Below are 12793 nucleotides of genomic sequence, written 5' to 3'. Positions count from 1 at the left end.
GTGACCTTGTGGCTGCCTATAAGTTCATCACGGGGGCACAGAAGGGAATTGGTGAGTATTTATTCACCAAGGCGCCCCCGGGGGTTACAAGAAATAATGGCCACAAGCTAGCAGAGAGCAGATTTAGATTGGACATTAGAAAGAACTTCTTCATAGTTTGAGTGGCCAAGGTCTGGAACGGGCTCCCAAGGGAGGTGGTGCTCTCCCCTACCCTGGGGGTCTTCAAGAGGAGGTTAGATGAGTATCTAGCTGGGGTCATCTAGACCCAGTACTCTTTCCTGCTTATGCAGGGGGTCGGACTCGATCTATTGAGGTCCCTTCCGACCCTAACATCTATGAATCTACGTCCCAATAACTGTTAGTTGACTAAAAAAGGGTATACTCTGTTCTGTAGGAAAATGAGTTCCACTGCCTTCATGGCTGTGATCTTGTTTCTTGCATGTTAAAGTATTATTTTAATGTATACCACGTGCCCCCCCCAAGTAAGATGCAAGTAGTTTTGGGAAGGTAGAATGAAGGGAAAAAAAAGATTTTTAGAGTAATGATTCAAGGCTGACTGCAGGGGATTGTGTGGCTGCAAAAGGGTTAACACTGTAACTCTGCCCTTGAAGGGTGAACTCCATCCCTTCTCTCCCTGAGGACAGCAGAGGGAGAAGCATGGCAGCCATTTTGTAGCAATGTCTCCATGCCTGCTCTTATTCCAGCAAAGAAAAATCAGCTTCCTTCCTTAAGGCATGTGCCCCAATTTTGGTGGGCTGATTTTTTGGGAAAAGTGCATGTGATATGTGAGTGAATATGGTATATTTTAATGATTAACAGCCAAAGGGCTGACTGATGGATCAACTCAAAAAGCAAAATGTTTCAAATATTTAAGTGAAAAAGTGTTAGAAATACAATTTTTTTCTAGCAATAAATTTTGTCAGTGTCAGAACCCATTAATTAGATGCCTATAGCCCAGAGGAGAACTGGTATAGCCCAGAGGAAAATTCCATGGGTTCAATACATATGGCATAGTTTTGCTGTCAATCATTCTGGTGGCAGTAACTAGGTCATGGAGGAAAATTCCGCTATGCCTGAACCCAGTAACCAAATGCTAAGGTAGTGGAAAATTACAGTTTAGAAAAAAGTTCCCACCACTCATATGCAAATTCACATTATTATTGGCCAGTTTTAAATTATTCCTACGTGGCGACTAGCGATTGGCTTGCTAGCTGTATAAGAGGTTGAAGCAGTTTCCGCCCAAGTTGGAGGACTCCACACACATCTCGTGGAGAACTCTGAGTACACTGTGGAGCCTAGCAAACTCCACGCGTGTTTCAGAGTGAACTTAGCAGCCTGATCAACCACTAAGGACTCCCCGTCACCGAAAAAAAAGGGGCTTAGCACACCCCCACCCGAGACATAAGACGACTGCCGGCCCGAACACCCCGAACACTTCTGCAGACCGACCAAACGAACTTTGTAATTTCTGCCCGACCCAAATTTTGTTTACAACCACAATCGAAGCAAGCTTCTGGCCTGCACTGTACGAGCAGTGTAAGTAAACAACCCTTTTGTTCAATCAAAACGCTTGAGTACCTGATTCCACTCCAAGCGTCACAAGTACCCGCCCGCCGACTAGGGCTCCTAAGGCCCCGAACCCCACGCTGCGGCTCTCGGCGGCGACAGCCAGTACCACATACACAAATGCTTATACAGTTACATAGATTTCACCATTCAGTACCTGAAGAAGACAGGTGACATGCTCTTCCTCCAGCCTTTGTTTAGTCAAAGCTTGCTCCACATCCCATCCCGAAGCTGTGGAGCCAGTTCCAAAGCCAGTACCTTTGGCCCAATACAGCTGCTGTTCTTCGGTTGATGCACTGTTGTGTGTACTTGACACCTGTGGCTTAAAAAAAGCAAATCCCAAACTCAGATTACAGACCCTACATGTTGTGCAGATTTAAAATACTTCTACTGTCCTGCAAAGGAAACAGCAAGGATTTAAAAAATATATATATAGTAGATCAAGTAATGTGGGGCTAGGCAGAGCCAACGTAGGGCTCTGGAGCCCTGATCCCAGCACATGCAGGTCAGCAGAGGTGGCATGGGTTAAATTGAAAGTCAACTTGTTGGATTTTAAGAGAAAGGTACACAGATAATAAGAAAGAACTCAACCTGGTGCCTGAAGTTACCTAAATGGGTACTCAACACAAATCCTCAACTTGATTTTCAGCAGTGCTGAATACCTACAGCTCCTTTCAAATATATGGACTTGAAGGTCTGGGGAGAGTAGACTCCATGCCTTTCAGGGCAAGTACCCACACATCATTAGGAGAATTTGGTAAGCCTGCATCCTATCAACAAATCCAACTAACACTTAACTTTTCTAACTTTACCTGTCATAGAAGGAAAATTTTAAAATACAAGATTCAGCAGGCCTGCACTAAGACTTATATTTTTGAGGTGAAATCTTCCTTTAAGGGCTCCTGGTCAGTGCTCATGACAGCTGCCTTCAAGGCCAAAGAAACAATATATTCAGAGCTGGTGACAACTCCATGCAGATGAGCAGATTGTAGTTTCGCTACTGAAGTAGATTAGATGACAGTTTAGGACTGAAGTAAAGAATGCAGAACATTTGTTTATATGTTACTGCACAGGCTATTTTTGTGTTGAAGGCTATTTTGGATAGTGAACCAAGACAATGTTTTGTCCTTAATACTTTTTATTTTATGAAGCATAGCTGTTGTAAATTTATACTGTCAATTAAAAAAATAGTAACATTTTTAAACATGCTTTTATTTGTAATTATATGCTTGGAGCCTTCTGGCTCTGCAGATTGTTCAGGAGTGCCACCATGATGGTGACAAACAGAACTAAACACATGCTCCCCATTAAGGTGGTAATAAAAACCTCTATGGCAGTAATTTTCAACCAGGGTGCTGGGACAACCTGAGGTGCCTCGAGATCCTTTCAGTGTTGTTGTAGGGTGCCATGTAATTGTAGCACTGTTCAGTGTGCAAATATGATTAAGAAGTTAAACCAAGAGATTTCAAGCACGAATCCAGAGCATCAAAGCATTCAGATCTGTTGTGATCTTTGAGTTCTTTGCAATAGAAAAATTGCTCTATTATTTTTCTGTAGTAAAATTAACCAACAAAAAACCCAAGAAAACTACCCTCTAAATGAAAAACAAAAACAAGCCTAAAAAACTTAAAGCTGGAATTTTCTGAAGGGTGCCATGAGCCTAGAGAAAGGTTGAGAACCACTCTTCTAGGGTGTTCACTTCTGTAAACATGAAAAAGTAAGTACTTTCCCCTTTTCTATATGGGATTTCCTGAAGCCCCTTCATTGTTTTGTTTTCAGGTATGCTCCCAACCCAACAAAACATGCACTTGTTTTGAAAACAGTTACCTGAAAGGCAACATGAATGGACTGTCAACATATTCTCTAGATTCATCATTCTTCAAGAAATCAGAAGATTCTTCATGCGTGACTACTGCTTGATCTTACACCAGGGGCGGGCAATTATTTTGGGCAGAGGACTGCTTACTGAGTTTTGGCAAGCCATCAAGGGCCACAGGACAGGCAGCCCAGGGAAGATGAATATTAATTTTCTAAATTTTTTAGGGGCCCTGAGGGCCGGACAGACTGGCCTGGAGGGCCGCATCCAGCCCCCGAGCTGCATTTTGCCCACCCCTGTCTTATACTGTATCTAGTGAGTGGAACCAGACCTTATAAAAAACATCTAGAGCATCTGCTTGCTGGGCTGCTGCTCTGAATAGCAGTCCTTACTAAGATTTCATCAGCAAATGTGTGTTACATGCGAGTACTTCTGGACTCATGCTAAGATTTTATTAGCATTATAATGAAAATCCTGGTATCTGAGGCATGTTTTGCTAGAAGTGGGATGTTATGAAAGTGAATCTCAGAAAGCTACCTGAAGACCACCAGGGGGCAAACAAACCTTTGCCAGCTTCCATATATATAAAATTTTTTTCTAGATGCAGGGCAATTATGGCTTATTTTAGGATTGAGATAGGTAGTTAGCCATGTTAGTCTGAAGTCAAGCAGAAAACAGAGTCAATTTGCATGTTATACACCAAAGATTCTCAACCATCATGTCCTAGCATCTTGGGGAACTTTGAGATCCTTTCAAGGTTGATCCAAAGTTGCCATGCAATATTAGGTGCGCAAATATGATTCACAAGATAAATCCAGAGATTTCAAATAGGAATCCATATGGTTAAAAACATTGTTGTGGTCCAAGTTCTTTACAACAGTAGACCTGCTCTATTATTTTTTCATAGTCAAATAAAGAAGAGCTGGCATTTTTCAAAGGGTGCCTGGAGTCTAATAAGGTTGAGGAATCTCTGTTACAGACTGTCAGACATGCATAGCATCAGCTTTTGTAAGTAGTGGGGTTACTTAATCAGATTATTTTATGAAGATGTAGATAATTCATCAGCATCTGACAGTGCATGCCCATGAAAGCTAATGCTATGCATCTCTAATCTAGTCTATTAGGTGCAAATCTATTTGGTCTTCTGTTGTATTTTAGGTCTACCACCCACAGACATGTTTTCTTCAGCCACATAAGACACTTCACTTCAAAAACCATGACTCCAATGCCTCCTGTGCATTTTGGATGATAAAGAATATGAAGTATAAACACAAGCACATTTATTCTGAGGGAACTAGATCTTTCACTACTTGTTCCAAGAAGGGAGATCTTTTTCAAAATTACACATTTTAGCAGCTCTCTTGAGACTGTGGATGGGATGAAAAAGGAAGAAAGGTGAAACCATGGGTCCAAGTAATTAGAGTGAGCAGCCTGCTGCATGTACCTGTTTGAACAGAATGTGAAACAGTCTACTCTCTAGTCTGGTATCAGGCTGGTAATACATTATTGCACACTCATGCTCACAGGAAAAGAAAAAAAAATCCAACTGTTCACTATGAAGATCAGCAGTCTCAATTCTAGCACTTCCCTCTAAAAACAGATGGTGTCCCACCTTCACTGTTTCTGATGGTGGAGGAACAGAAGGAACATTCTGTTCTTGGAGGCTGCTGCCTTTTCAGGGACTTGGAGGAGTTTTGAAACGCTACAGCAGGTTTGGAACGCTAAACTGCAGCAAGCATGCCATTAAGTATTAGCACCAGCCTTTGTAGGTGGCATAAGGCAGATTGGGGAGGGGACAAGCAACACAGAGACAGATACAGCAGGGAGCAGAAACAAAGCAGTAGATTGGTCAGGGAGCACAGGACAGGAAGCAAAAAACAAAGCAGCCCATCAAGCTGCAAGGAAACAGGAGTGGCATTTAGGGAGGGCATGGGACTAATTTGTGGCACACCTGCCAAATAAGTTTGGTTCCCATTATGTTACAGTCTGACACAAGTTTTATTCCTTGAACAGAAATCTTATGATTGTGAAGACTTAAATCGCAACCCTCTTGTGCATATATATATGCACTGTGGTAAAATCTATTTGCATTATCACAGTTTTCCCCGCAAAGGATTTATCCCTTAGTGCACAGGATAAATAATGCTCAGGAAATGAATGATGCTTGGTTTTGAAAGAAGCTGCTTCCTGAACGATTCTTCATTTCCCCTTTGAAAAATAGGAGTACAGGCAGTCCTCGCACTTACGGCAGGTTACGTTCTTGGAAAAGGCACTGTAAGTCAAAACAATGCAAATTGAATCTGATTTTCCCATAGAAAAATTGTTATAATAGGGGGTTATGTTCCTGACCAAGGGCCTGATGCCCAGCTTTTTACAGAAATGACCATAAACACCATATTTAAAATTTCATAGATTTCATAGACATTAGGGCTGGAAGGGACCTCGGAAGATCGAGTCCAGCCCCCTGCCCAAAGGGCAGGAAGTCAGCTGGGGTCACAGGATCCCAGCAAGATAAGCATCCAGTTTGCTCTTGAAGGTGTTCAATGTAGGCGCTTGAACCACCTCTGGTGGCAGGCTGTTCCAGACCTTGGGGGCTCAGACAGTAAAGAAATTCTTCCTCATGTCCAGCCTGAAACGGTCTTGTAGTAGTTTATGACCATTTGACCTAGTCGTCATCCCTTGGGGCGCTCTGGTGAACAAACGTTCCCCCAGATACTGGTAGTCACCCCTGATAAACTTATAGGTGGCCATCAGATCGCCCCTGAGCCTGCGCTTTTCCAGGCTAAAGAGCCCCAGGGCTCTCAGCCTGTCATTGTAGGGTCTGCTTCCCTGACCTCTGATCATGCGTGTGGCTCTTCTCTGGACTCTCTCAAGCTTCTCCACATACTTTTTGAATTGTGGAGCCCAAAACTGGACGCAGTACTCCAGCTGCGGCCTCACCAAGGCCGAGTACAAGGGGAGAATGACGCCCCGGGATTTGCTTGAGAAGCATCTATGGATGCAAGCCAGCGTTTTGGTCGCTTTACTAGCCACAGCATCGCACTGCAGGCTCATGTTCATCTTGTGGTCAATGATAACCCCCAAGTCTCTTTCTTCCACAGTGCTAGCCAACATAGCACTGCCGAGCCTATAAGGATGCTGCGGGTTTTTCTTCCCAAGGGGGAGAACCTTGCATTTATTGGCGTTGAACACCATCAGATTCTCGTCTGCCCACTTGCTGAGCGTGTCCAGGTCAGCCTGGATCCCCCGCCTGTCTTCTGGTGTGGATGCTTTGCATTTATAGTTCATTAAATCAACTATTTAATCAACTATAAATGATATACACTGTACAGTACAAAGCTTTCTAAAGTGTACTGCATATAAATCGATTAAACAGGGCAATACAGTATCTAATCATATAACATTTTATTTAATCAGAAGGTGAAGGGACACCATCAGGGTCATGGAATTGAGAAGGGCTTCTTTGGGGAGACTTAGGGCCACTTGATGGCTTTTTGAGCAACTGATTTTTGCATTGCTGCCCTCTTTTTCTCATTGTAAATTTCCCTGTAGTGCCATAAGTGCGAGGATCCAGCACCATAAGTAATAACATGGGTGTAAACGGTGGAGCGCCGCAAGTGCAAATCTCCATAAATTGAGGACTGCCTGTAAAGTCACACTCTCACAAGCAAGTTGAGAAGATCAATTCATTTGTGCTTGTGAATCCATGTAAATGAAATTAATCCTGTATTCAGCACAGAGGTAAAATAAGTTCAAAAGGGTCAAATGTTAACTAATTTTTTAAAAATACTGAAGTTTCTCTATCAACCACTATCTGTCCACTACACAGAACAAAGCACTACTCTTGTAGATAATAATGCGTAAGCTTAAGCAATACACCTTACTAGAGGTGCACAAGTAGGCCAAGCACCGGCAATCTAAATTTTCCAATTAACTTCACAACATTCACATTAATTTAGCATTCATGATTTTTATGTTGATCGTAGGACATTTAAAATAACCTGCAAGAAACAGTACTTCGGGTAGGATTTTCAAGTTAGTTTTTTACTTCCCTTGAGCATCTGTTCTGAAGATTTCATTTCTAATAGCTGCAGGACACCAGTGTGCAATGCTACCCTAGCATCCCAGTTAAAGACTGGGTTACTGAATCGAAGTAATTACTAACCTGAAGCTAAGCTTACCTCTGTCTGGTTGGGACTGGAGTTGGGCACTCTTGGGGCATGATGACTTAGAGCAGACAGGCAAGCAAGGATAAGATGTATTGCCCCAATTTCCAATGCCATCCGCCTAAGGAGAACTCCATCATCAGTAGTCAATGGTGTAGTGCTGAACAAACTACGCAGCACATGAAATGGAAGAGTTGGAAGCACATTAGCTGAAGGGGACTGAAGGATATGACCTAAGTTGAAGAGAAAAAGAAATCAACATTATGTATTTTCTTTTAATAGCTCAGCACAATGTGTTATGCTTTGTAAAGATTTATTACAAGTATACAGCAATATTCTAAAAACATTATTTAAGTCTTTAGCAAAATAAATTATCTAAGGTTGAATTTCTCTCTAGCAAAAATCTTCCACAGGGAAAAGATGAGAGAGTAGGGGAAAAGCTGTGAACTTATTTCCTTTACGGATTAATCTGACACTAAAAGAATGTATATAGTAACCTATGAACAAAATAAGATTTGAACCCCTATATCCAGGAAGAAAAGCTGGTTCATACTGTGTTTCGCTACACATTTGGTCCTGTTTTTTAACGCAAATACTGAAGAACTCAGGATTTTTCAGATTTTAATGGAAAACTAAAAGAACCTGCCCTGCTTCCTCTTGCAAAATGAAAGTGAATGCTCTCCTAATACATAAGGAATATGAACACTGGGGAGGGAGAAGAGTTATTTAAGCTACGAGGACAACGTTGGCACAATTTGGCCATGAAAAAAAATTAGGCTGGAAATTAGAAAAAGATTTCTATCCACCAGAGTAGGTAGATTATGGAATGACTTTCCAATAATGACATTAGAGGCAAAAAAGCCTACCTACTTTTAAATTCAGTCCTATCAGTTTATGAAAGGGACTATACAATATGGTTGCCTATGAAAGCAGAGGACTGGACTTGATGACCAAGGAGGTCTTCTGGGCCCATGTTCCTATGAATAAGCAAAATGACAAAACCAGGAACAGCTTTGGGTAGTCCCAAAATTGGAGGGAAAATTCAAATGAAATTTGGTATCTAACTTTTTCTGTCCACCATCCCAATGAGAGGAGTCATTAGAGAGGGGAGGAAAACAAAAAACAGAAATTCATGGAAGAACTGAGAAACCTATAAAGTATATTGCTCTTTCTATTAGCTGTGGCAGCAGATCTAATGTTGGGTAGACATTGTTGGGAGCATGACTACTGAAAAGGGCATCTATTTTGGGTTGAAGAAGCAGTTTCTTGTTTGGATACCAGAAATTATTACGTTGGTCCTTACAAAGGAATAAAGGCTTGACTGAGTATAAACAAAGGAATTGAGACAACCCTGAGAAAAAGGTGGATAAAATGCATATCAAGGGGAAATAAATAGATTGCCATTGCTTCTCATTGGCTACCAGTGGACGTAAGAGGTCTTGAAAATCAATTGAATTAACTTCTGGTAGTATTCTTAACATCTTACTGGGTCTGGCCTTGTGCTGAGCAGTTCAGTTCTTTGTTACCAAAGCTGCTTGCATTATTCTGATCTTGCTCTTACAGACAGATCCACAGATCCATAAAGTAATGCCACAAGTGGCCACTGGAACATCTTGTCTGACCACCTTTGTATCACAGCCTTAAAGCTCTGCTCAGCGGCCAATTCATTGTGCCTAATAACTTGTATTTGACTAAAGAATATCTCTTTCAGAAAATGACATTCAGATATGATCTGAAGACATTAGGCAACAAAGAATCTACTATTTCCCACAGCAGTTTAAAGCTTCACCTTCTAGTCACTGGTTCATGTAATGCCTTTCCTCATGTACCCATTATTTCTCCCTGTGAAGGCACTTATACCAGTAAGAAATCTGAGAGGTTACTTGATAACAACTAAACAGATGAGAGACTTAAAGAACTCAACTATAAGGCACTTTCTCCACCCTCAAATCATTTCAAAGAATCTTTCCTGCACTCCTTCTAATTTCTCAACATCCTTAAAATGTGGCTATCCAAGCATTGTATTAGCCTTTTTTCACTGCAGCTTTCCACTGAAAGTTCATACAGAATTGCTTGTCCATTATGACCCTCACATCCTTTTCAAAGTCACCACTTTTCAGGATAAATATTGAATTAGGCTGTAACTGAACTGAACTGAACAACTGAAACATGTTGTTCTAATGGCCCATTTTACCAAGCTATCCAATGTTCTGTATTACTATCCCATAACCATCATTTACCCTTCAGCCAATCTGTCATCTGGATATTTTATAAGCAGTGATTTTATGTTCACTTTTAGATCATCAGTGGAAACACTACATAATGATGGGCCACCAAGTACGAATTCCCACACAATCCCACTAAAAGCATTTGACAATATTTCCCAACTGTTACTAACTTTGAGATCAGTTTGACAAGTGTCAGTGTTCACATATGGAGACTGTATGTTATCCAAGATATGGTCAAGATTGATTCTTCAGTCTGTACAAACCTGTTCCCATTGGCTACAAAGGCACTATAATACAGTCAAGTAAAAAAACATAGCAGTTTTCTATAGAGAAATATAGAAATTACAACATACTTCCTTCACCATCATCTGTCACTCCCAATACCAATCTAAGCAGACACTGAGCATGTTTCCTCTCTTTTAGCAGCACCTCAGCATAGCCGGGGAGACGAAGGAATAATCCAAAGGCAGCTAAAGAATGAGCAGGGATGGGAGACATGGTTTGAACTGTTGATTTGATTGGTGGAGGCTCTGCAGCAATTGTTTCTGGGGCTTCATAAACAAGTTCCCCTGACTGTTCAATGGTAACCCATTCAAACTGATCACTGTCCTTCTGCTTCTCTTGTGTGGTAGATGTGACCACTGGAGCACTCACCTTAAAGAAAAAAGGAATATATCAGTCTTTCAAATAGTTATTCATTTAATCAATCCACACAGCAATTTCCTTCTTATCAGGATTGGATTTTGAGGACATACAATTTTAATACATGGTATCACATGAAAAATAACAAAATTCATTGATTTTTTCTAGGTTAAAATGAAATCAGACTGAACAGATATAGAGAAGAGAGTAAGCTTGTTACATTTTTAGAAGTTCTAGAAAGTCCACCTACACATGCAGGTAAAATTATTTTAAGGTAAAAGGAACAAAAAAAGTTTAAATTAAAAAATGTTCACCCTCCTCCTGCCACATACATGCACACATTTTTAGAATAGGGGTGGTGAGGTTTGTTCTGAACACCATCATTTAATATACTACAAACAGAGAAGGAACTCATTTAAACCCTTAGTAGGGGGGCGGCGGGAGAAATGGACAACAAAAATCAACCATCACTGGTTAAAACCCATAAGATACAAAAACAGCTACTGTGGCAGGCTCTAAATAGTATGTACTGAGCTGCCAGATTTTAGAAACGTAATGCTACATGTGACAGCTATCTTTAAAAATATTTGTTTTTGTGAACTGCATGCCTGAATGCTAGTTGTACATGTAGTTCTCAGTGGAGGTTCATAAAGCTTAACTGCCATCATCCTCATAGCTCAAGTAAGTGTGCTGAATAAAGGAAGGCAAAAAGTTTAGTTTTTTTTTTTTTAACATATTAAGGTTTTTTAAGAATTATCAGGGATGACATCAATCAATTGTTCAAGCTGCAGACACATTAAAGTCTGACTTGGATCTAAAAATGCTAAGAGAGCTACATCCTTGGACAATCCAATCCTAAAGTCCAAAATTAAGTTCATGAAAGGTGGGAATAAAATGTTTTTAATTGGGGGTAGGTAGAGGCAGACATGAAATGAACTTCCAGAAAAGATCTTGCACAATTTCTGATTGGAGTCTAGAGGAACAAAGTGCAAGCTAACAGGTCAATATTTTCTGTTTTTGTAGAGAGGCACTGTGCTGCTGCAGCACTCCAGAGACTATATAATCAGGAAATCCAATGAGACCCCATGTGATCCAAGAATCAAGGATCACTCATGTAAACACATTTTCCATCCATGTCGTTTTTATTTTTGTTAAAACTAATTCCCTATTGTAGCCTTGATATCAGACTACGGAGAGAAAAATATTCTCTGAAGCGTTCCAATTATTGATGTCAGCTTTCTCATGGCAATCACGGATATATTAGATGATTTTACAAGGGAAAAAAAATAGGTATTAACTAGAGAAAGGATGGGGTAGCATTTAATAAGACTTGTGACATCTTAATCACTAGCGTCAAAAGTTAAATTATTTCAACTTTTTTTTTTTTTTTTTTAAATGTCTTCCATTAAGGAGAAAAATAAACACATGCTTCTACCTTTAGGAGACCCAGTACTGTTTTGGTTCATACTTATAAAGAAAGTATATAAGTTGGTCTCCTCAAAATAGTAATCTTTGCAGTGTTTCTAGCAAATTTGTTCAGCTCTTTGAATAATGAGACAAAATATATTTTTCGATTTCCACAAAAGATAGTCCCAGTTTTGTACAGATAACTCGGAAAAACCTGGATTTTGGACTCAGAGTGGTAGTAAGCTTTGCATGCATGTATAAGCAAAATGATAAGATAGCATAAGATGGAAAGAGACCTCCTATGTAATCAAGACGTGTCCCTTTGCTTACACGGGCAACCACATCATATAAAACACGGACTGACAACGTTTTTGGGCAGAGTGCCAAAAACACCTGCAACCTTGACTTGGATGTTGGTGTGCCAGGGTGGATGGCAAGGGAGCCAAGAGGGGCCCGATCCTTGTTGTGGCAATGCAGCACTGGCCCCTTGCCTGAGGCACGAGTGCCAAGCAAAATGACTTCAGCGCTACACACTGGCAGGTGTCAGGGGTTGCCTACTCCTGGTATGAACCTTTTCCAAAGCTGATAGTCTACTTTAAAATTAATTGGGCTTTTTGCCCCAAACTACTACTATTTAAAAGCTGTTGCAAAACCTCACTGCTCTTTTTGAAAGCAATACACCTTCTTCTACAGCAGGGGTGGGCAGTTATTTTGGGCAGAGGGCCGCTTACTGAGTTTTGGCAAGCCATTGAGGGCCACATGACAGGCAGCCAGGGGCAGATCAATATTAATTTTCTAAATTTTTTAGGGGCCCCGCAGGGCGGATAGAATGGCCTGGTGGGCCGCATTTGGCCCACCCCTGTTCTACAGACTTGCAAACACATTAAGGGAAAAGTTGCATCTGAATTTATTATTCCTTACATTTCTAAAAGCTTAATGAAGTATCACCTCAATTTAGAATACATTTT

The 12793-nt window shown here is 40.8% G+C and overlaps 1 protein-coding gene across 1 annotated transcript in view; it reads right to left on the bottom strand.

Annotated features, from left to right (window-relative positions):
• BIRC6 (baculoviral IAP repeat containing 6) overlaps positions 1-12793 on the bottom strand; it is a gene marked incomplete at its 5' end in the record, with an annotated part of 326913 nt that overhangs the window by 93522 nt on the left and 220598 nt on the right. The window contains 3 exons of the mRNA XM_025197634.1: positions 1724-1888; positions 7564-7781; positions 10130-10430. Coding sequence (XP_025053419.1) covers positions 1724-1888; positions 7564-7781; positions 10130-10430 — 684 coding nt within the window. The remainder of the gene's footprint in view (positions 1-1723; positions 1889-7563; positions 7782-10129; positions 10431-12793) is intronic.

This window comes from Alligator sinensis, unplaced genomic scaffold, assembly GCF_000455745.1.
Source record: "Alligator sinensis unplaced genomic scaffold, ASM45574v1 scaffold489_1, whole genome shotgun sequence".
Classification (NCBI taxonomy): Eukaryota; Metazoa; Chordata; order Crocodylia; family Alligatoridae; genus Alligator; species Alligator sinensis.
Note: the sequence above shows the minus strand (reverse complement) of the source record. Positions and strands in the feature narration are given on the sequence as shown.